The following is a 22,038-nucleotide window of genomic DNA, read 5'->3' on the forward strand; positions in this document are numbered from 1 at the left end:
CATTTGGATGTTAATCCTGTGGCAGTTTTCTACAGTTATAATTTATTTCAGGTAAATCTGGCAGCTTCAAAACTTTTTCTGTTTTATGTGATTTATAGCTGATACACCTGAATAGCAGTTGTGTAAAACTGATTATTAAAAGATGTGACTAAAATCAGAGGGTTCTGTCTCTTGTCTTTAGGCATAAAGTTACAATAGTTTAGATTCATCCCTTGGCATAACGCAATTTGTTACTGTTTTACAAATGCGATCAAACATGCAGGAATGAAGCTATTGGAGAAGTCCCTGAACGGGTAGAGTTACCTCTTCATCAAATCCAAAGTACATTGCTAACTTACTTTTTTAATGTCTCAATATGAACTTAAGCAGACTGGGGTCGGAAGTAAAGAAACAGTAATCAGGACTTTTGTTTTTCTAGATTACCCTCAGTGGAGCTGTTTTTGAAAGGGACTTTGAGCAAGTAACCTGGTTTCTTTGTGTCTTTTTAACCACATGTGATAACGGTGTGATAACTTTCAGCTACACTTAATGAAGTTTAGTGAATGTTTTTGAAGTAATTGGAGACCTCAGACAAAATGGTTCTTTGTAATTCTGTGTAAACACTATTTAAAGGTTGTAAAACTGTGAGGTGCTTACGCCAGCTGATTTTGGTTTTCTAGAGGACTTAACCATAATAGCTTACTTAAAAATTACACTTCAAAAAGGCACTGTAACCACTTGGTTTTTACAGATGACCACTCCAGGGTGATTTTGCAACCTGTTGAAGATGATCCATCTTCAGATTACATTAATGCCAACTACATAGATGTGAGTGGATTGCACAGCTTTCTCCCTCTCAATTTGCCAGCTTCTCTATGAGAAACTATTGCATGTTATGCCTACAAATGTATTGAAAGCTTTCTTTTATTAAGAACAAAATGTACACTTTCCTTGTTCTGCGTCCTAGTACTCACTGACATTGTTGTGCTTTCTTTCACACCTGACTTTGGTTTGGGCTGTAGATTTGGCTGTACAGGGATGTAAGTACCACTATATGTGAATAACAGCATCCTATTGTAAATATTTAATATAGATATTGTTATTAATTACTTTCCTATTCTATTTTTGTCTCTAGATAACTATGCATGCCTCATCTAATTTGTCTCATCTGTTCCTTTAAAAAATTTCCTTTTGTGTGAATATTTTTGTACCTGTTTTGAAAAGATAATTTAGCATTTCAACAAAACTCTGAATATTGTTAGATACTGTTAGATAACTCAAGTGAACCTTCTTGTTAAAGAGAATTTGCTGTTCACTTTTTTTTTTCCTTATGATGATGATTTAGGCCACTGGCTTTTCTTTTCCCCTTCCCGTTTATATGTGAGAAGCTGGATAGTTTACTGTACTGTAGTCATCTGAAAATGTACCTGTGAAGTAGTGGTAATATATGTTTGGCAAAAAGGAAGGGATGATGGCCTCTGGGGGGGGCGTGTGTTTGTTTTTAACAACAATTTAGACAAACAATATTTAGCTGACATTTGTCTTAGGATGCTAATTTAGGTATTACAAAGTATATACACAAACATATATATATATATATATAAAAAAATATTTTAACATAGCAGAAATTTCCTCGCTTTTGCAGAAAACTTCTAAAGTTTTAATTTCCATACTTTGATTAAAATAAAAAATAAATTATATATTTTAAAAAACCCTGATACAAACAGGAAATGTGAGCAAATTCTGCCAGGTGTTTTGATTAACAAAATATAACTTTTATCCAATTAACACCTTAGGAGTAAACAAGTTGTTGCATTCAAAGTAATTCTGAAGTAATTCAAAAGATACTGGAATAGCTAGTGTAAGTATTTTTTAAATACATGGCTTTGGTTACTTTTCTTTATAATTGCACCTTACTAATTTTTCCTGTCCACTGTTGGTTGATAAATTATTTAAGACCCTCTCAACTTCCCAGGATATAAAGATTTAGCGCCAGGTATATCACTGTCTTTTTATTTTGATGTTTTTACACAGTGGTATCTGTGAAGTGTTAGGCCCATGATATTTTGCCTGGGGCCTTAAACAAGAAAACTCTCCCAGATTTGTAGTAATTCCAGTTCCTTGAGGATGTTGTTTCTCTTATATAGGAGTAAATTGAATCTGATTATAATCAGACAGGAAAGCTACAGGTTAAAACTGGCACTTTGCAATTTTAAAGTGACACTTTTACCTTCTTCTGGAAAGCGTTACTGAGTATAAAACAGTGTAGCACAGGTTCCACTTTCATAATTTGAAGCTGAGGCTTGATAGTAAGGACTCCAGGAGAAATTTTTTAGTCATTTGATGCAATCTTGGTCTCTTGTAAAGCCAAGAGTAAGATACTCAGAAGTTTTTTTCATAAGCCCCGGAAGAAGGTGCTCTCACTCTAGACAGAATAATGAAGCAGTCTGTGGGAAAGGATATAAACTCCTTGGATGCATTGAAATCCTTCACTTTAGCAGCATCTTGTGAATACCAAGAATCCAAAGTCTCATACTCCCCTGTAATGCAATACTTGAATCAAGTGGCCTAGTAAAACTGTAACCTAGAAAATAATGAAAGTTATTTCTTTAATATTTGCATATTGTGAAATTCTGTATTGTCTTCTCCAGCAATACTAAAGTTTCCTTCCTCTTTGTAGCTAATGTTGTTGGCACTGGTCAAAATATATTCTGAATTATTTCCTCAAGAGCAGAATATCTTTGTCTTGTCGTTTTTATACAGACAATTAATGAGGTACAGTACCACTAGCATTGGCATAGATCCAGCTAATTAGAAAGGGTTAGTCGTGCAGGGTTATCTAGCTAGCTAGCTAGCTAGCTAGCTATATATATATATATATGTGTATATACTTGTGCATATCATGTCCAGTATAATTGATCCACACTTTGTGCAGTATTTTGCAGAAGATTTGATGGCATTGGGACCTTGACTCTGTGCACACACCACAGTGTCCAGCTGTAGTGTGGGAAATGTCTGTCCCTGTTAGTTATGGCTCAGCTACCTACCTGTCTGTGCCTTACAATATTTCTCTAATTATAAGAAGGCAAAAGGTGTGTATTTTTTCATATTGGATTATTTGGAAACACAGATCAACTATTGAGATAACCTGATGGCAAAGAGAATTTTTACTAAATTTTAAATAAATGCCTCAATGTATTCAGCTGTGGAGATAATATCAAGAGAGGATTAATTTTTAGACCCAAGGGACCCATTTAAAATACTCCTTCCCAGTACACTACAATGTCTGTTCAAGTCAGATGTTCTTATTTCCATTTTATTTGTTGTCATTTGAACTTTTTCAGTATTAACTGGTTTTTTAGGTTTTGAGCTTCATGCTGCTCTTAAATATTGGTTTGTTCTGAAAACATTGTCTAGAGATAAGAATTCTGTAGTACCTTATGCTTTTATTTTCCCCTCTCTGTTAGTAATATGGTACTCAAACCAACTTATATTGCTGTTTTAGGGATATCAGAGACCAAGTCACTACATTGCAACCCAAGGTAAGAATCTGCCAGCATTAACCAAACCAAACAAGTGTTCTCTGTAGTGTCCAGCAGTGTTTTGGTAAAATGGAAGTAAATTAAAATAAAGCATATACAATATTGTGAGCTGTCATCTTGTGTTATGGTAAATTAACATAGCATGTTCAGGTGGAATGTGAATAAATGCAAAAATTGTACTAATTTATCATGTTAATTAGCTATTGAGCAACTCTTTCAGTGATCAATTCAGCTGATAAAGTCAGAAGCTACTACCATGATTTCCAATTATGAAGATGAATAGAGAAAAGAGGCATGTGGACAGAGATGAGAACAGTTTCAACCTGCCTTGAGGCATTTTTCTTTCCATCTTACAATGTATTATTTTACTGTCTAGGATTTAGTCCAGGATGGAGACGGTGAAGATAGTAATGATAAATTAAATGCTATCTCAGAAAATCTGGGGGAAATAAGGCCAGAGAAGGACAAAGCCTCTTTGTAGGAAGAAGTGAGGGAAATATCTTTATCATGTAACACCCTGCTAATAAAAAGGGGAGTTAGAGGGAAAAACTTAATTTCTATGAAAATTATTAATTTTGTATTTCTGATAAAACTCGTCACAATGAGGGAAAATGAATAGATTAGTCTAAGATTGCACTGAAATATCAGAGGCTATGAATTAAAGTAAAAATAATTAGATTTAGATGTGTCATTATTTGATATGCAAGTATAATCAGGTAGCTGGCTGGAAATATCCTGTTATTTGTGCCCTCGGTTGATTGTAGCTGCACACAGGAAAGACAAACTAAAGGTTTGTTTTAAAGCAGGATGCTCAAATTTCTGTCCACATTTTTTTTATTTTCATGTAAGTGCTGTCTAAACAGGTCTCTCTGTGGCAGTTAAGTCTACATTGTGTTTTATTTCTGTTTTACTATGTAAATCATTGTACATAATAGCATGTAAAAGACACAAAAATTTATTGCTGCTTTAGTATGTAGCCTTCGATCTAACACGTGAAGGAATGTGGTTGAGTCTTCAGATGTGTGTTATATACAGTAATATTTATACTACTGCTGGACTGTGGTCAGGGAGCTATTTCTGAGGTGATTGTAACAGGGTAAAAGCCTCTGTCCTCCCCCTGAACGTGGCTTGTCTATGCAGCAGAGCAGGAGGCAAAGCTTAAACAAGTGCTTCTTGTTTGCTTCACAGAAGAGTAGTTAAGTTAGTTTAAATACCCTTCAGTGGGAAGGGTATGGCTCAGCGCACACTCGCGCTGGCGCACTTTGCCAGGAGCTAGATGGTAAGTGCACAGGATCTGTACCACCAGCCCTCCTGACTGATACTTCACTCCAGTGTGGGCATCTCGGTGGACATCTGAAGAAACTCACACTCAACACATTATATTTAACAAATGTAAAACCAACCTAGAAATGTTACTATAGGTGTAGTTGCACATTGCTGTGTCCTTGTAGTTTTCAAGCAACTTCTGGTGTTTTGCTATGTGAAACACCTGCTATTAATTTCTTTCAAGTGGTAATTCAGTTAAACTGAGAAGATTCAGCATTGGTTAGAAATAATATAGTCTGGAAACCGACATGACGGTATGATGATGTGGTTTCATGAAGCTTTCATCTCTGAGCAAGTACATTCATGTGTGTCCGCTCTGTAAAGCACGTTATTTTTAGCGTTTGCTTTGACTGTTATTTTGTTACACAGTATTACCTGGAATTTTTCTTACAGGTCCAGTTCATGAGACTGTGTATGATTTTTGGAGAATGATATGGCAGGAGCAATCAGCTTGTGTTGTAATGGTCACAAATTTAGTGGAAGTTGGGAGAGTAAGTTTTTGTTTTGTTTTTCTTTTAATGCTACAAGCCTAAAGAAAAACCTGCTGACAAGACATATTGCCAGCAGAATGTAGAAGAGTCTTCTGAAGGACGGCCCCGCATCCTGAGAGGAGGGGAAGGGGGAGAGTTGGTAGTTTGCACATTGTGGGTTACAATATTGTGTAAAACCAAAGCTAACTTCTGAAGAAGTCTGGTGCTGTGTTGCTTTCATGAGTAGTGAAAAATTGTCTGAATCCAAAATTCGTATTTCGGCAAAATAGATTTGTACATTAAGTCACGTAAGTGGACTAGTAAGCAAATGTGCTTCTATATCAGTGGCTAAAAATCAGCAAATTATTTAGTTTAGCAGTAACACATCCCTCAGGGAGTAATATAAAGTACCTGGAATTGCTTGCAACAGTTTGATTACTGATATGAAATGCATCCCAGTTTAACATAAGTGGAAATGTATTCCATAGCTCAGCACTAAAAAAAAAAATAAAAATGCTCATTTAGAAATGAATTTGGCATCTAAGTACAGCTGTGTAAAGCAGTGGAAACTGCTTGTAGCTAGTGCTTAACTTGACAGAACGACCATTAGCCGTGACAAGCCACATGAGTGCGTGGTCATTTTGGAAATAAATGTGATGTAATGCAGTACATGCAGTATCGTATCCTCAAGCTTTTATTTTCTTTTGGTGTAAAATATGTTCCCATTTTGTATTTAGGTCAAGTGTTACAAGTACTGGCCTGATGACACAGAGGTTTATGGTGACTTCAAAGTGACTTGTGTAGAGATGGAGCCCCTTGCGGAGTACGTCGTCAGGACCTTCACTCTGGGAAGGGTGAGCACGTTTAGAAAGGGCTCATCAAAATACTGTTCCCTGACAGCCAGGAGTATGGAGGAGGCTATGCTTGCGTGTGTTCCTGTACAATACCACATCCCTCCATCTGGTTAGCAGGTCCGCAGTGTAGGCAACCTTACCTCACCATGGGAGTAATGCATCGCATCGGCACTATCTAAACACGCGTCTCGCTGTGGGATTTTGAATTTCCCCAGAAATGTTGACTGCCTGCCTCCCCTCTCTGACAGCCACTTCTTCTCTGTAGCCTCACTTCTGAGCTGAGCTCAAGTACCGGGTTATGAGTCATGCCTGTCATTCATCGCCGTTCCCTCTGCCCTGAATGCCACTGAGTCAATCTCACTAAACAAAGAACAAACTCTGTGAATACAATATCTGTGATACAGTTGTGGTTTTCTGGTAAATCATTATACTTGCCTGTAAATGTAACAGGCCGTTGTCTTAATGAGCAAAACTTCTGAAAATCAATGCAAATTGCATCTAAGTCTATAAAAAAAAACTAATGAGGCAAAACTAGCATACTCAATGGCAAAAGTAAAAATTGCGAACTTCAAAATGAAAAAAAAAAACAATGACATCTTTAAGCTTCGTACGGTCTTTGCTTTAAATGATTGGTGAAATGATGAAAACAGCATGTAGATTCTATCACTGTGTGTTATCATTATTTGAGACAGAGAATATCTAGTCTATGAAATACTTTGAATTTCATAACCTTTTTTTTCTTTTCCTTTTACAGAGGGGCTACAATGAAATCCGTGAAGTTAAACAGTTTCATTTCACTGGCTGGCCAGATCATGGAGTTCCTTACAATGCCACAGGCCTGCTTTCCTTTATACGGAGAGTCAAATTATCTAACCCTCCTAGTGCAGGGCCTATTGTTGTCCATTGCAGGTGTGTACAGAAGAGGTAGATTGATTTTTTTCCACAACTGTGTATCTGAGCATTTACAGTAGTCTCTTGTGAAGCATCCATCATTTTGAAGTGTTTTGGTTTTGTTGTTACCTTTTTGAATTGCCTAATTCACACTGTGGTGGGATTTGGCTGTCTACAACAACATTTGGAAGTAACTGGATTCTAGTACACTTTTCCTAAATAGAATAGCCAGAGATTTTCTTTTTCCTGCAAGAGCTGCACCAGCTAAATCATATGATACTTCAGGCTATCATTTTAGGTAGCGTACAACAATTTTGTGACAGCATTTGAAAATAAATATAGATACAGCTGCTTTGATAGGTTGGTGTTGCATATAATGTCTCAACAGATTATTAATTTAAATCAAAGTAAACAAGTCAATGAAGGAAGATGGAATGAGGCTAATGCAACAAATACACAATGTTGTTTTTCCTGTGCAAGTTTTGCAAGGTTTGTGTTGCTGGGACACAGTCCTTTGACAAATAGTATTTTCTTTCAGCACCGTCAAATGTTTAATTACATTCTGTAGATCAAGTTACTCAGCCTTTACAGATTTTATGAATTCACTGTGCAAAAACTGTCTGTAGCTTTATATAAAACCAAAATAAATCAAGAGAGATTCTTCTGGATACTGTTAAATGTTCTGCCTCAACCAGCTTAGAGCTTGGCTGGTAAACCATACACTTGAGTTTCTTACTGTAATATATCACTTAAAAATCATCCTTAGTCTTATTAAATAAAAACAAGATCTGTCATATTTTGGAGTGCATGAGGTTAATCATCCTCCAGATTTCAGTTTAACTAATTTTTCTTTTTTACTTTAAATATTGATCTGAGTGAAAAAAGGAGGAAAACTTTTTTTTTTTGCTGCTGCTGCTTAGTGGATCAAATCTGATGGAAAATGGTTGTTTTGAGTGCATCAAAAGATTTAAAAGACATCATGAAGAGAAGGAGAGAAGATAAAAATTGGATAGTGGTCACGATGAAAGAACTGAATGACTTTATAAAAATGCTCTCAGTAATGGGTTTATAAAGTTCGTAGGTGTTTTCATGGGACTATTCCTAACAGTATTTACTGATTCTTTTTAGTGCTGGTGCTGGACGAACAGGTTGTTATATTGTGATCGATATCATGTTAGATATGGCAGAAAGAGAAGGTGTTGTGGATATCTACAACTGTGTCAAAGCCTTACGGTCCCGTCGCATCAACATGGTACAGACAGAGGTACGGCAGTTTACCTTCAAAGCATCTGGTGCTTTGTGGAATGTACTAGGTCAGAATTTCAGTGTTACTCTGAAAAGAGCAGGCAGTGGCCCTGTTGAGGGCTTATCTCCACTGGGGAGCATTGCTCAATGCAAACAGCGCCCAGAACCAGGATGGTGCAACAAACGTGCCACCTCTTTCAGTCTTCACACAATCAAGTGCCCGCCTAACTTTGCAACAAAAGGAAAGGAAGGAGGAGTTTTTTTACGGAGGACCCTACAGTAGGCCTGTCTGGCACATCTCTCCCCAGCTCTGGTATCAGCAATTCCAGGAACCCAAAGCTGGAATTTCAGCAGGTTGCCACCAGTTTTAGACTATCTCCAACCACCTGATCCATAATTTGACTTACCTGTGGAACTTTATGTCCATTTCACTCTCCCTTTTCAACTCTGTTTTTATTTGCTTTATTGACCTCATTGCCAAGCCTTTTTCCTTTTCTACCCTTTTTGTCTTTCATCATGCCTTCAGCAACTCCACAGTAAAACCATTGCCTTAATGATGAAGCTATAACAGCTCCCATTCTGCCACCTGAGTATCATTGAGCTTCCACAGAAACGTAGGTTATTGATTTATATTAAGACAGGTTACATGAAGTGGTTTGCCACTTCTCTCTCCTGTCCTCTTTGTGGACATCTACCTGAGAAGTTATTTCACCCATAATATTGAATGTGACCACGTGCAAATCTCTGAAGTTGGCAGGCAGGCATATCCATGTAATTTGGTGCAGTTTTTACTTCATGCTGCAACCTGTGGCAGTTGAACAATATTCCCAGTCAGCTACCCTTGCTAAAGGGCCATCAGCCTTTGGGAAGTGCATGGGGTGGAATGTTTCAGTGTGACTACTTCAACCATCCCAGTTTAAGCTGCTCTTGCATATGAATTAACACCCCTACTGCTGTTCTTTCTCTTTCTCTCCCTTTTGCCTCTTACCTTTCATCTTCTCTCAGAGGTTCATTCTTACACAGCAAAAGCAAGCTGTAATTGCACCAAGTTCTTGCGGTGGTCATCTAGACAACAGTAATGGCAATAGCTCCATAGCTATGTGGGTAAGGCAGCACAGGCTGTAGAACCAGAATACGACCATGGTCCCTGGACATGTGCTCTTGTTTCAGGCACATGTTAAAGTCTGTGATGTTAATAACCTCATCCGTATCCGTAGTAGCTAGATGAGGCTGGCACAGTTCTCACATTTTGCTGTATAGATGTGATTTACATCTATTACTCTCGGGGTGAGGCGTCATGTAAAAATTGACAGGAGGCCTGATTGAAATAGTAATGCAGTTGTCTAGAACTCAGGATATGTCAAGGCAAGTCAGAAAAAAAAAAATGGGAAGAAATGCTGTTTCTGTTGGGATACACCTGAGTTTATTACCGGGCTAGAGCCGGCTGTCAGACAATTGGTGTACTAGCTTTAGCTTGCACACACATAAGGAGAATGCAGTGTGCCAAATAATTGCTAATCGCAGTAGTAGTGCTTGAAACCATTTACACTTTCTGTTAGTATTATAAGACTGAAAGTTATTTTAAAAAAAAAACAAAATGAGTAAAGCCAGCAAGTCACTGCCATATACACAGAAACCCACAAGCACCACAAGAAAACTGAAAACCTCCCGTTAAATAAATTGCTGTGTCTGTTCTGTTAAGTTTTACTGAATTTAAATTGGTTCTGAAGAAAACATCCTTGTTAACTGCATCCCAATTAGGACAAGACTGTGTTTCTACTAAAGCATTATTTAATGGATTGATGGACAGTACCTTGAATGAGTTTTACAGTGTCCAGGAGATCTGTTTATCCTAAAAGAAGGAAAGATCTGTTGTTTTTAAATGGCTATAATTTTTGTTCTTTGCCTAATTTGGTAGGAGCAGTACATCTTTATTCATGATGCCATTCTAGAAGCTTGCCTGTGTGGAGAAACTGCCATTCCTGTCTGCGAATTCAAAGCTGCTTATTTTGATATGATTAGAATAGACTCTCAGACAAACTCTTCGCATCTCAAAGATGAGTTTCAGGTATTCACAGTTCCTACTAACTCTTCATGTGACAACAGTTTTTTTTGCCTCTAGATACATTTAATTTATTTTAAGGGAAAGGGTTTTCATATTACGTTTATAGCATTTGGTCCCTTACTTTTAGACCGCAAAATAAAGCACCTGTGTTTATGTGCTTTGCAAAGTTGTTTTAAATATTGAATATCCTCCTCTGAATAATATTGCAGTAAATATCTGTCTGGAATAAACAGCACTGACTGGGAACCACAGAGAGTTTTGGCTTGCATTTGCACAGCTAAGGCATAGCTCTTTAGGGCTCCAAAGGATCGTCTTGTTTTATTCCTTTCGGAGGGGGTGGTCTCATGCGGAATCTGTTCAGTGGTACACAGCTTAACAACACTTGAAAAGCCCCAGTACGTACATCAAACATATAGGAGCTCTTATTTGCTAATGTCTTCTTACTAATGCCTCATGTTTTCCCATATTGCAATATTTTTAATTAAAACTTGAGGAGTCTCGAGTCCATTGCCTGTTAGTTCAGCATGCTAAAGCAAGCGTCCTCTCTCCCTTAGACCCTGAATTCTGTGACCCCTCGCCTGCAAGCGGAGGACTGCAGCATAGCCTGCTTGCCAAGGAACCACGACAAGAACCGCTTCATGGATATGCTGCCACCTGACAGATGTCTGCCTTTCTTAATTACTATTGATGGGGAGAGCAGCAACTACATCAATGCTGCTCTTATGGACGTAAGAGACTGTCGTCTTTGTCTGCGTAGTGTGCCGTGAAAAGCTCTGTAATGTGAGAGGGAGCACTTGCTGGTTTAAGAAAGGGTAATTCTTTCTTACTGTAGTGCCCAGTGAAACAGTTCTAAGGAAGAAGGGGTGGGGGATGGGGAGAAAGAAACCCCCACCAGCTTGTGTTGCTTGTTCAGAAGGTTTGTTATCTTTAGTTTTATGCATCCGTGTGGGACCCACTGGAAATCTCCCCTTTTCAACACCGTTATGTAAAGCTCTAGTCTCCAGCCCTTGAAACCTCAGCAGGATCTCAAAAATCTGCTGTTTATCGGGAAGTAAATATTACCTACCTGAGCACGGGGTTACTATCACTATTTTATAAAAAAAGGTTATGTGTATTGAGGCAGGAGAGACGGGGGAAGAAAGCAAAAAAAAAATGTTTCTTTGGCATGTCTGGGCATAGTATTGGGTCTTTTGTTGTTCATATTTTGAGTTGCAGTTCTTTGAAGTTCAGGTTTGAGCAACTGAAGTATTGTCAGGGGAAAAGGTGAATTAATGGGAAAAGTGGAGGTGAACCTGCTTACGGGTGTGTGATCAATAAAGCAGTTCATCACATGTGCTGTCGGATACCTGCCTGTGCCTGCCATTAGCATTTCCAAAGTTAAGCCCCTGAAGCCACCTTTATAGTAAATACTTAAATAAGTGGCCTGATTTCCAGGAGCATCTCCCCTTCCTCAAAAACAAAGTGCTGTCAGAAACTGCAGTATCAAGAAGAGATGCTGGAATAAAACAGCAAATAGCAGCAGAAATCAGCAGGACTGAATGGTATAGTCATCCTGAAGTTCTGCCTGAGCTAGTGCAGGAAACGTCTGAACTGCTAACAAAATGCAGTACCTAATCTCACAATTAGCTGTTGTGCCAGAAAAATAGACGAGTATCATGTGTGAGACCAATCTATTAGGGAGTCACTGGGGCTGAATGGTTGAATTAGAGCAGTGAGCAGAATTTTGGTAGCAACCAAAATTGTTTAGAATTGCAGTTAAAATTACATTAAGCACCTGGATAAAATTGACATGCTACGGACCAACCAACACAGCTGCATAGAGGAGCGTGGTTTGGGGAGAAAGGAAGACAACACAGGCTGAATGGCTGGGTGGCAGGACTCTGAGCGTGTGACAGTGTGTGGCAGGCAGGGACAGGAACCAAGCAATGTATTAACGGATGAGCAGTCAGAGGCAAGTAAGGAAAGACAGAAATGGTATTAATAACAGGAAAAAAGCAGCAGGAAAAAAGTAATATGTTACAATGAAGGCACATAACAAGGCTATAAGTACAGGGTTAAAACTTCAGGTAATAAAAGCTTTTTCTTGCCCTTTTTTTAAGACTAATTTATTCAAAGAGGGAGACCCAACTGCTGGGCAAGGAAAGGGGACTTTCAATAGCAGAACAGAAATGGAAACTTTCCCCTTTCCACAGTGTACTTGTCCCTGTGTTCCCACAAGAAGGTCTCTGCTTCCCAGTGTGACCACAGATCTCCTGCCTATTCTTTTTTGAAAACCTGGTCATCTCAAACTCGGTACACTTACTCAACTTGTGAAACACCAGAAATGGTGGGGAAGAGGGTTAGGAAAACATCAGCTAGTACATGTTTTATTTCTTAAAAATACAAGGGAAGAATCGATATTGGTTGTTTCTCTTTGCTGCCTGGGCAGATCTAGGAAGTAGGACACAAGTTGTTACTACCCCAACAGGCTTCCTGCATTAGAAAAAGGTAACAAACAGATAAAAAAGTTGTGAGCCTCCTTATTCTGTTGTCAAACAAGTACTGATGCTAAAGACATTAATTTGTTATCTTCACAATTTACAGCAAGTAGAAGGGTGAAAAGAATAGTATTTTTACCTTCTGGTCTCACACTATGCTTTTCGAGGGTATGTCGATCAATTGCACATGAAGATCCCTCATACCAATCTTCAAACAAGCAAGCTTCCGTATCAGAAGTGGTTTAGCTCCCCTACCAAGTCTTTCTCCTAGGTTAATTTACTCTACTTAATTCAGGAGAAAAACAGCTAAAGTACTTTTGGAACCAGCATGGGTGCTAAACACAGGGATCTCTGTGTTGCATACAGCAATCCCAGCACTTCGTCTTCAATCTGGTGATTTACAATCCCATCTGCCTACAAGAATATTCACCATCTTACTCTGTTTCTCAGGTTAACCTGTCGGTGCTTCCTTGCCAGTTCCTATCTGTATTCCTTCACTGCAGAACTCTTCTGTGCATAGTTGCAAATTGCCTGGAAAAAACTTCTGATCTCTCCTCTTCTACTTGCTGCTTGTAGTACATGTGCTGCAGGGACTTGCCCCTCTGCTTTTAATTGCATCTCAGCTAACCTATGCAAGGCTGGAAATCCCTGTTTGCAGCTGTGTATAATGCAGCATACAGAAAATGGAATCTGCTGTCATGATAGGAAATAGTATTTTGCTGTTTAACTGCTGCTTTCTGCTGGAAATGGGCCCCGGTAATCTTGAAAGTCAGTTCCGTGGGTGACCCTGTGGCTGTGGCACCAAAACAGAATTTGGGATTGAGCTTAGTCCTCGGTTCAGTCACAGAGCTCATGTGTAACCTGCTGTGGATGGAGTGACCTTCTGAGACCTCTGCACCCCTCTCTGCAACACGGGGAGAAGGTTTCCTGCTCGGTCTCCTGGACACAGTGCCTGGAGCGGAGCTGCCGGAGCCTCAGCTCAGCAGAGCCATGAAGAGCATCTTCAGTGCTCTGTGCATCTCTGAACTGAAACAGGGCTTGGCCTGTAACAAAGCAGAAGGCAGACCTGAGCAGAGTAACTTCTTTGTTCTTACTGGAGACGATAATATATTTTTAACATCAGCTTTGGTGAAATCTGATGTAATTGATGCCACAGCTTTGTTCTATTTATATGTTTTTTCTATTGCAGTGTTTGAGTGGAAGTTATGAAGTACTTCCTCTACCGGTGCTAATCAAATCATTTGCCTTTACAGAGCTACAGGCAGCCAGCAGCTTTTATTGTCACACAACATCCTTTACCAAACACTGTGAAAGATTTCTGGAGATTAGTGTATGACTACGGCTGTACTTCTCTTGTGATGTTAAATGAAGTCGACTTAGCACAGGTTAGTTTGGAGCTCTAGTTTTACATGTACTGTCGCATGCTTTAATCACTCTGGATCCACTACATGATCAAAATGTAGAGCAGTGCAGTGACTTTACATTTATTCTCTGCTTTACAGCAACTAATTAACACTAGTTGCTCAGTAAAGGTTAGGTGAGATGTCTTCAGTGGAATAAGGCAATGCACAAGTTGTAACTTACCATTTAATTATGCCCGTTTTGCTCTGGCACAGGGCTGCCCGCAATACTGGCCCGAGGAGGGGATACTGCGGTACGGTCCCATCCAAGTGGAGTGCATGTCGTGTTCAATGGACTGCGACGTCATAAACCGCATTTTCAGGATATGCAATCTAACAAGAGTAAGCATTATTGTGACAAAGTGTGGTGGAAAAATATGTCATTTTTAACACTCTCTAAGCTCTTGTGGTTTTTAATTTTGAATAATAGTAAAATGCTAATGTTCTTAAGACATTACCCAGAAAAGAGTCAGTCAAGCACCGATATCTAATACTAATTTCTAGTACTTTTCTACAGCTGCACACTGAGCAGAGAGAGCAGTACGGTGAATGACTGTTGTTCTGTGATGCTCTCCCTGATTAGTAGAAGATGTAAGAGAAGTATTCTGTTTGTTCGGTGTGCAGTGAAAGAAATATCCCTGTAATGAACATGTAGTGATAGGTGTTTAATTCATAGCTTCCGTAAGACGTCTTGCGTGGTGAATCAGGAACAGGAGCGCTGAGGCTGGTTATGCAACCAGCACCTTCTCAGCCTAAGATGTGAGAACCACAACATAGAAGGAGGATTGTGACACCCTGCAAAGCGAGGTGTGAAAAAACTCTGAAAGGTCTTCTGCCTCGGAAGGGTTCTGCACCACGACATTTGTCGTCTTTTTCTCTACCTCAGTAGCAGTGCTTGTCTTGCATTCTTGTCAGCTCTTTCACACCTTGCGCCATCTTGTCTTTTTGCTGTCCCATAGTGTTTCGCACTATTGCAGCATCTTCTCAAACCCTGTTTGCCACGCAGTGTCTCCTCCTTTAGCTCACCTTTATAAATCACTTATTTATGTTGCCTGCAGGTGAAGAGTGACAGATGCTTGTGCCACCATTATATGTACAGTTAACGAGCAATCCCTATTTTACTTACCATTGCTGCTTTGTATTTTTCATCTAATACTGAATTTACACACCACCAATGGCTACTTGGAGTACATGTTTAACTTTCATTAGTGTTGAAGAATAGCTGTGGGGGAAAACTGATTGCTGTGTATACAAAGATACTTTTTTTTCTTCTATTTTGGTCACATTTTCATTTTGCAGGGTGCAGAGATCAGTTTGTGTGCGGCCAGTATTTTATCCAAACCTTTGTTTTGCTTATATTCAGAGCTAAGAAAAACATTTTCAGCTCTTCATACCTTGTTTGGAAACTACAGGAAGCTAAGGTGTAGGCACACTGGCAAATATTACGCCATAGTGCTTTTTTTGTTGTATTTTGAGACTTCCTCTTGTTTTTTAGTTCATTTCTTTTTTTCACTTTTTCCATTTCTTCTTTTTTACAATGTTTTGATTTTCTACTCTTCTACTTCTCTTTGTCTCCCATGCCTTTTTGCTTTATATCTTCTTTCTAAGTATCTCTCTGTTCTGTCCTTCCTTTTCTAAAATCCACATTCCTATTCCTTTTCATCTTCTTCAGCTCCAAGAAACTGAATAGACTATTTAGTCTTCCAGTTATTGAGGCCTTTCTCGTGACAGTCTAATTCTATTCAGAGCTCTCCCTGTGTAGCATCTAGCACATGGAAGACACAGAGACTGGCAGCACAGCTCTCATGATTATCATAGTCTGGCAAAAAGGGAAGACTTCAAGGAAAATAGTCATGTTTGTGCACCAAGATTACTTGTTTATTTATAATGGGGTCAGTTCGTGTATGGGAGCCAAAAGTACGTCTTTTCATTTCTGTAGGTCTAAGAATTTAATAGTGATGTTTTTAATTGATTATTGATGTTAAGGATAAAAACCCTTGACACGTAGAATCTAGGGAATTTGTCCATTTAGAAGAAGTCAGGATAGGTTACCTTAGTGATTGATAAACTCTGGATTGATAAACTGTGATGTTGTCTTCAGTGTAGTTCCTGTTTTTCCTTTTTTGACATCTTCCTAGAGCTCAAGTGATAGAAATTAATGGAGACCCTACCGTGAAATGTGTATACATGTTGGAATCTGTCCATAATATAAACACAGGTTTCATGTTAGTTTTATATTTTGGTTTTCTAAACCAAGATGCAAAGGTGCCATATTGACCTAAAGCTCTTTGGTTTCCCTCAGCCACAAGAGGGCTATCTGATGGTGCAGCAATTCCAGTATTTGGGATGGGCTTCTCACAGAGATGTACCAGCTTCCAAGAGATCTTTCCTGAAGTTAATTCTCCAGGTTGAAAAATGGCAAGAGGAATGTGAAGAAGGGGAGGGCCGGACCATCATCCATTGCCTGTGAGTAACTGAAGTCAAATTGCTGCTCTTATGCTTATAAATTAGTTCTTGTTTTAAGTTCAAGCAGTATTCCTATGACTATGTTCTTTTGCACATGCCCTTGTTTCTTTTATTAAAAAAAAAAAAAAAAGCCACAAAGAAGTACCGCTGCTAGTGTAAGTTGGCTTTTGGGCAATTTTCGGATTGGTCTGTGTCAGGTCAAGGTACCACAGGAATGAGTATTTTGGACTACAGTGATACTGTGTATTGTCTCCTTCTGTACATAATAGCATCCTTTTCTGGTACAAAATATGTACAGATCAATTTCTTCTGTATGGTTTCAGTAAGAAAGTCTGTTATGCTGAGTGCCAAATGTTTTTTTTTTATCTCTTGCATATTGTGTGTTGCATTTTTCTCAGAAGGCCTACTGTGTTTTGAGGGTTTTAGCCTGAAAGCTATGGATATATGAAATCAGAGAAAAGTTCTATAATACAGTACGTGATCCTAAAACTATTGTTGGTAAATGACCACTGGCTACTTATCTGAGCCTGATATTTAAATGCGAGCTGGTTTGGGAGTTTTGAAAAGGTGACATCTTTTTTCCCTAAGCAGAGAATGACCAATCTCTCTCCTACCTTATTTAAATATAAAGTTTAAAACTTAGGAATTGAATTATGCCTTTCTCCTTACTTTAAAAAAATGCTTCTGTTTACATGTTCCAAATTAACTTGTGGCCCCTTTCTGCCCACCCCTCTTCATTATCCATGAAACCTTCTGGCTAATTTAAACTTAACAAGAAGAAATATTTACCTTAATTTATTGGAAATGAAGATTAAAATAGTTCAGAAGTGTCCCCAAAGGTCAACAAGATATCAGATCAGTGTTGCCTTGGCCTTACTCTGACTAAATAATCCTCATACCATAGGATAATTTAAGTGAGTCTCTTTCCAGAACTAAGTGGAAAATGTACTTGCCATTGAACATGGTTTTTGATTTCTAATGTTGTACTTGCTATTGGACTTAGTTTTTTATTTCTAATGCCTATGTAAATTAGGCTATAGCATAGCTGGGCGACAGCATTGTAGGCTGTAAGGGCAGAATTCAAAAGAAGTAATTGAGAGGAAGGTCAGAAACAGCAAATGTCGCAGACCAAACCCACTGGAGCTGCAAGGAGCATGGTCTCCCTGTGGGACTCGTGAATCATTCATGCTTACAGAGTGAAAGAACAGAAATGCGTTTTGGATACTTTCTTATGCCGTAGTGACATTTACCCAGCTCTTTTCCTTGTGTACAGAAACGGTGGTGGCCGGAGTGGGATGTTCTGTGCCATCGGCATTGTGGTTGAGATGGTAAAAAGGCAGAATGTGGTGGATGTTTTCCATGCCGTGAAGACTTTGCGGAACAGTAAGCCCAACATGGTAGAAACTCCGGTAAGCACCAGCCCATCGGGGTTACTGCAAGCAGCCAGGGAGCCAGAGGCTCTCTTGTTTTGGGAGCTGTGTTCTCAGTCCTGTGCCCACAAAACAGAGCAAACCTATGTTGGGCCACAAGAAGAAAGGGACGTTTATTGAGTGTACAAACAAGTCGGCATCATGAGAATGCCAGGCTAAGCATTTTACGCTACTTTTCTTGTAGTTGTACCATGCTTTTCAGAGAAAACATTCTGAGTTAACAGAATGCACTTTAATCTCCCCAAATAACTTGGTCTATTTGAAGAGAAGTTGCAGTGGGTTGTGCTCACACAAACTGTCTTGAAATTTTACGGAGCAAGGCATTTCTTCTTGGTAGGAATAAGCTGTAAAGTCCAGATTAGTAGCTGGAGATGTGAGTATTTTGCTTCTTAATAACAACTGCTACTTTGGAAGCTATATTGAATAATGATAATATTTGTTACTCAGACTTGTAGTAGTGAAAGTGATACCTCAGAACTTTAAAATCAAAGACTTGGGTCTAGTATGTTGGAAATGAATATATAGAATAATAGAATCATTTAGGTTGGAAAAGATCCTTAAGATCATTGAGTCCAACAGTTAAATAATAAACAATATAAACAATAAACTAATAGGAGCCTGATTTAGCGAAACCACAAGACTAAATATTTGTATGTACGTTACCAGAACTCAAAATAAACTTCACTATTCTGGTTAGTCTTTATGTGTACAGTATGAGTGCATATCCATCCATGTGATCACTTCAGTCATGAAAACTGAACATTGTGGAAGGTCCTTAAAAAAATTCTCCCCAAGTAGATTTTTTTCCTTCCTGTAGGTGAATGTGAAAGCAGGTTAGACAGTGTTTGGGAGTTTCTGCCATTTGACTCTCACACTGCCAGCAGCCAGTGTCACTTTTCAGCCAGATGGCTGCCTACAGCATAAAAATAAGGGATGCCAATTGAAATTAAAAACGTTTTGCAGTTTATGCATAGTGAAAATTGCTTCTGACCTTGTGAACTTGCATATTGAGCAAAATGGCTGTAGCTGCCTCTTCCCACATTCCCCTTTTTCCAGGGTCACTGTTTGTTTGGTAACAAGTAGCTTCTGTGGCATGATTTGCTTAATTATTGTGCATCGCTTCTATCCCTTGCCACCACATAAATTAAGAAGATGGTTAAAATGTTAACAGGTAGAGCATCCTGTAGCAGCAGTGACATTGGGCTAGGTATTGCTGGTTCTGCTGTGCCATAGACGTCTGAGACACAACATATTGAATTGCTGCCTGGATTTCAGTTCACTGCTATGAAGAAAACAGGTCAGATCACATGGGAAATTACTTGTGTCACTGTAAAGGGAGGCCAAGGTAGATTGTGTGTGTTTCTGATAAATGGTCTGTAAACTTAAATTTTGGTTCAAAATAGTCCTGAATTCCATTGTAGCTTTAATCTGCAGTTACTGAATTTCTGTAGTTTCTGTTGTGTGGGTTTTTATTCAGAACTCTGGAACAGCAGCAGCTGTTGAGTCGTTAGTTAGAAAACAAACCAGGAAAACCAGTATATAACATGGTCATGTGCCCTACATTCAGCAACACGATCAGATAACAAAAATGAGCAGCGCAATAAAGCCTTTAAGATATCCCTACCACTTCCTGCTAATGAATCACACTGGCTTCCTTTGCAAACAAAAATAAATCACAAAAGCAGATTCGTTTTGTTAGATCGCAAGGACAAGACGGATTGAATTAATTTCCTTGGTTTTTCTTCTCCTTCTTGCCCTCTCCTCTCTCCGTCGTCCTCCCTCTCCCCCAGTATCAGCTCTGAACAGCAGCTGTGTTAAGGAGAAATACTAACCATGATGAAATGTTGAGCTTTAACTTCTCTTTTAAATGTGCATCTGATCTCTTGGACGCTACATCAGCACAACTATACAAACGGGCTGTGGGCCCAGAGCAGCTTTGTGTCACAGCTCAGTATTCCCTAACCATTCCCTGGCTGTCCAAGCAGCAGGCACAGGTTAACTGCTCACTATCAGCTAACTTAAATATAAATGGTATATCAGAGATGAGGTGCTTTCACTGCAAGAATGCACTGACTGATAGGAGAACTTTTCATGTTTGATAAACCAGTTCAGAAGCTGAAAAAATCAGAGAAGCAAATCATTGCATTTCATGGTCAGTTTTTTTTTCCAGTTCATTGATTAGGGTGAGTTTTTAAATCAGAGCTGGTAATATACTTGACGGGGGAGAAAACCCAAGCATGTCAGGCTTGAAGTTAAACTTGCACAGTAGTTAGCAAAGGCTATTCTTGTTTGTAGATATTGCTGCTAATACTTTAGAATCTTAATTTAACAACTTCTCTTCTTTTTTTTTCCCTCTTTCCCCTTAAAGGAGCAATACCGCTTCTGCTATGATGTTGCACTGGAGTACGTGGAATCCTCTTAGTCAGAATGGATGTGACAAAGTTCACCAAATACATGAATCTCAAAAAGCTGTTTTGACAACAGTTCTTGATCCTGTGAAGAAAGATTTTAGGGGCAGAGGGGGGTGGGAGGGATTTTAAATTTTAAATGCAAAGTATTTTTCTTATGAAGTTGTGTATCTTAATAAAAGAACTCAACCTGTTTCTATGCTTGTATACAGTATCAACATTTAGTGCCACATAAATACTGTTTAATGAAAACCAGAGTCAGAAGAGATTTGCGCAAATTAGGACTTTTCAGTGTTTGTATATGCAGCCATCTCTCAATTACAGTAGAGCGACCATCTGTTGCATGTATCAATATTTCCTATATGGTATTAATTTTTCTTTTTTTTCTTTTGATACATCGTTAAAGTACAATAACAGTGCAAATTGATAGTAAGGTTCATTCTTTATACGTTTCAAGTGTTGCATATATATATTATATATAGTAAAAAAACTGGCTTATTTTGTTTTAATGTGCAATGATGGCTGGATCACATAAAGATCTTTATAAAGAAACTTAAACATAAGCCAAAGACTCAAGTGTAAATATGTCTATATGGAGAAAGCACATGTATTTATTGTTTACTTGCATTCCTTTTTTGATGGCTGAAAAAAGAATCATTTTTCTTGAAGAAAGCTTTTTTTGCTGAAATCAAGTGTAAACAATTTTTGTAGTTTATTTTTTGTATGTTTTAGTGTAAGTAGAAGACATACTTTTTATGCATAGACCAAGAAACATTGGTATAGTGGTTTTGTTGTGTACATGCTTGTGATTCAAATCCATGTAAACAACTCAGTTGTAGAAGGTCTTTAACTACAGGACCAAAATCAAAACATTTTCCTGAAAATGTATAGTTTTTCACGGTTGCATTAGTTAAGTACTGATCAAAAAACTACGTAAGGAAGGGCACACATCAAGATGGCCTTGCCTATGACTTGCACAATATTGGAAGAAATTCTTAAGCACCATTAAAATTGTAAGGGAACCAATTGTTTAAAAAAATATTGAAGCACAGGTCAGCAGGAGAACTGCCAGACAAATAGATGGCTCTGAAGACGCCCTTCATGGTAAAAAAGTATTTTAGCAAATTGTACAATTAAGCAATGTTTATTTTGATGTTTACGAACGTGTAAGCTTTGCTTCCAAGAAAGCAAAATTTGAATAAACCAATGCCAGATTCTGATTATAGTTGTGGTGTACAAAATATTACTGTGCTTTTGCTTAGCTTGTATCCATTTGTTCACAAGGTTTCCTATATTTTACCATCTAAAATCATTCCAGTCTCTTGTTGATCTTTTTTAGAACTGACAGTAAAATGATAAGGTGCTTTTAAATATTCTGTAAAGTAAGAGTGAATTAAACTTTTATTTAAAGTTTATTTTATATTATTTCCTACTTTGATACCCTCTCACTTACTGTCCTTGTTAAGGAGTCATTCTTGTCCAGAA

At 38.5% G+C, this 22,038-nt stretch overlaps 1 protein-coding gene across 1 annotated transcript in view; it reads left to right on the top strand.

The window, feature by feature from the left end:
- PTPRK (protein tyrosine phosphatase receptor type K) overlaps nt 1-20,594 on the top strand; it is a 361,688-nt gene extending 341,094 nt beyond the window's left edge. The window contains exons 22-35 of the mRNA XM_068396216.1: nt 731-807; nt 1,002-1,019; nt 3,485-3,521; nt 5,241-5,338; nt 6,055-6,171; nt 6,926-7,080; nt 8,191-8,326; nt 10,226-10,375; nt 10,927-11,100; nt 14,103-14,234; nt 14,466-14,591; nt 16,552-16,715; nt 17,989-18,124; nt 20,514-20,594. Coding sequence (XP_068252317.1) covers nt 731-807; nt 1,002-1,019; nt 3,485-3,521; nt 5,241-5,338; nt 6,055-6,171; nt 6,926-7,080; nt 8,191-8,326; nt 10,226-10,375; nt 10,927-11,100; nt 14,103-14,234; nt 14,466-14,591; nt 16,552-16,715; nt 17,989-18,124; nt 20,514-20,567 — 1,574 coding nt within the window. The 3' untranslated portion in view covers nt 20,568-20,594. The remainder of the gene's footprint in view (nt 1-730; nt 808-1,001; nt 1,020-3,484; nt 3,522-5,240; nt 5,339-6,054; nt 6,172-6,925; nt 7,081-8,190; nt 8,327-10,225; nt 10,376-10,926; nt 11,101-14,102; nt 14,235-14,465; nt 14,592-16,551; nt 16,716-17,988; nt 18,125-20,513) is intronic.
- Nucleotides 20,595-22,038: the final 1,444 nt, after the last annotated feature.

This window comes from Nyctibius grandis, chromosome 1 (genome assembly GCF_013368605.1).
Source record: "Nyctibius grandis isolate bNycGra1 chromosome 1, bNycGra1.pri, whole genome shotgun sequence".
In the NCBI taxonomy this organism is placed as follows: Eukaryota; Metazoa; Chordata; class Aves; order Nyctibiiformes; family Nyctibiidae; genus Nyctibius; species Nyctibius grandis.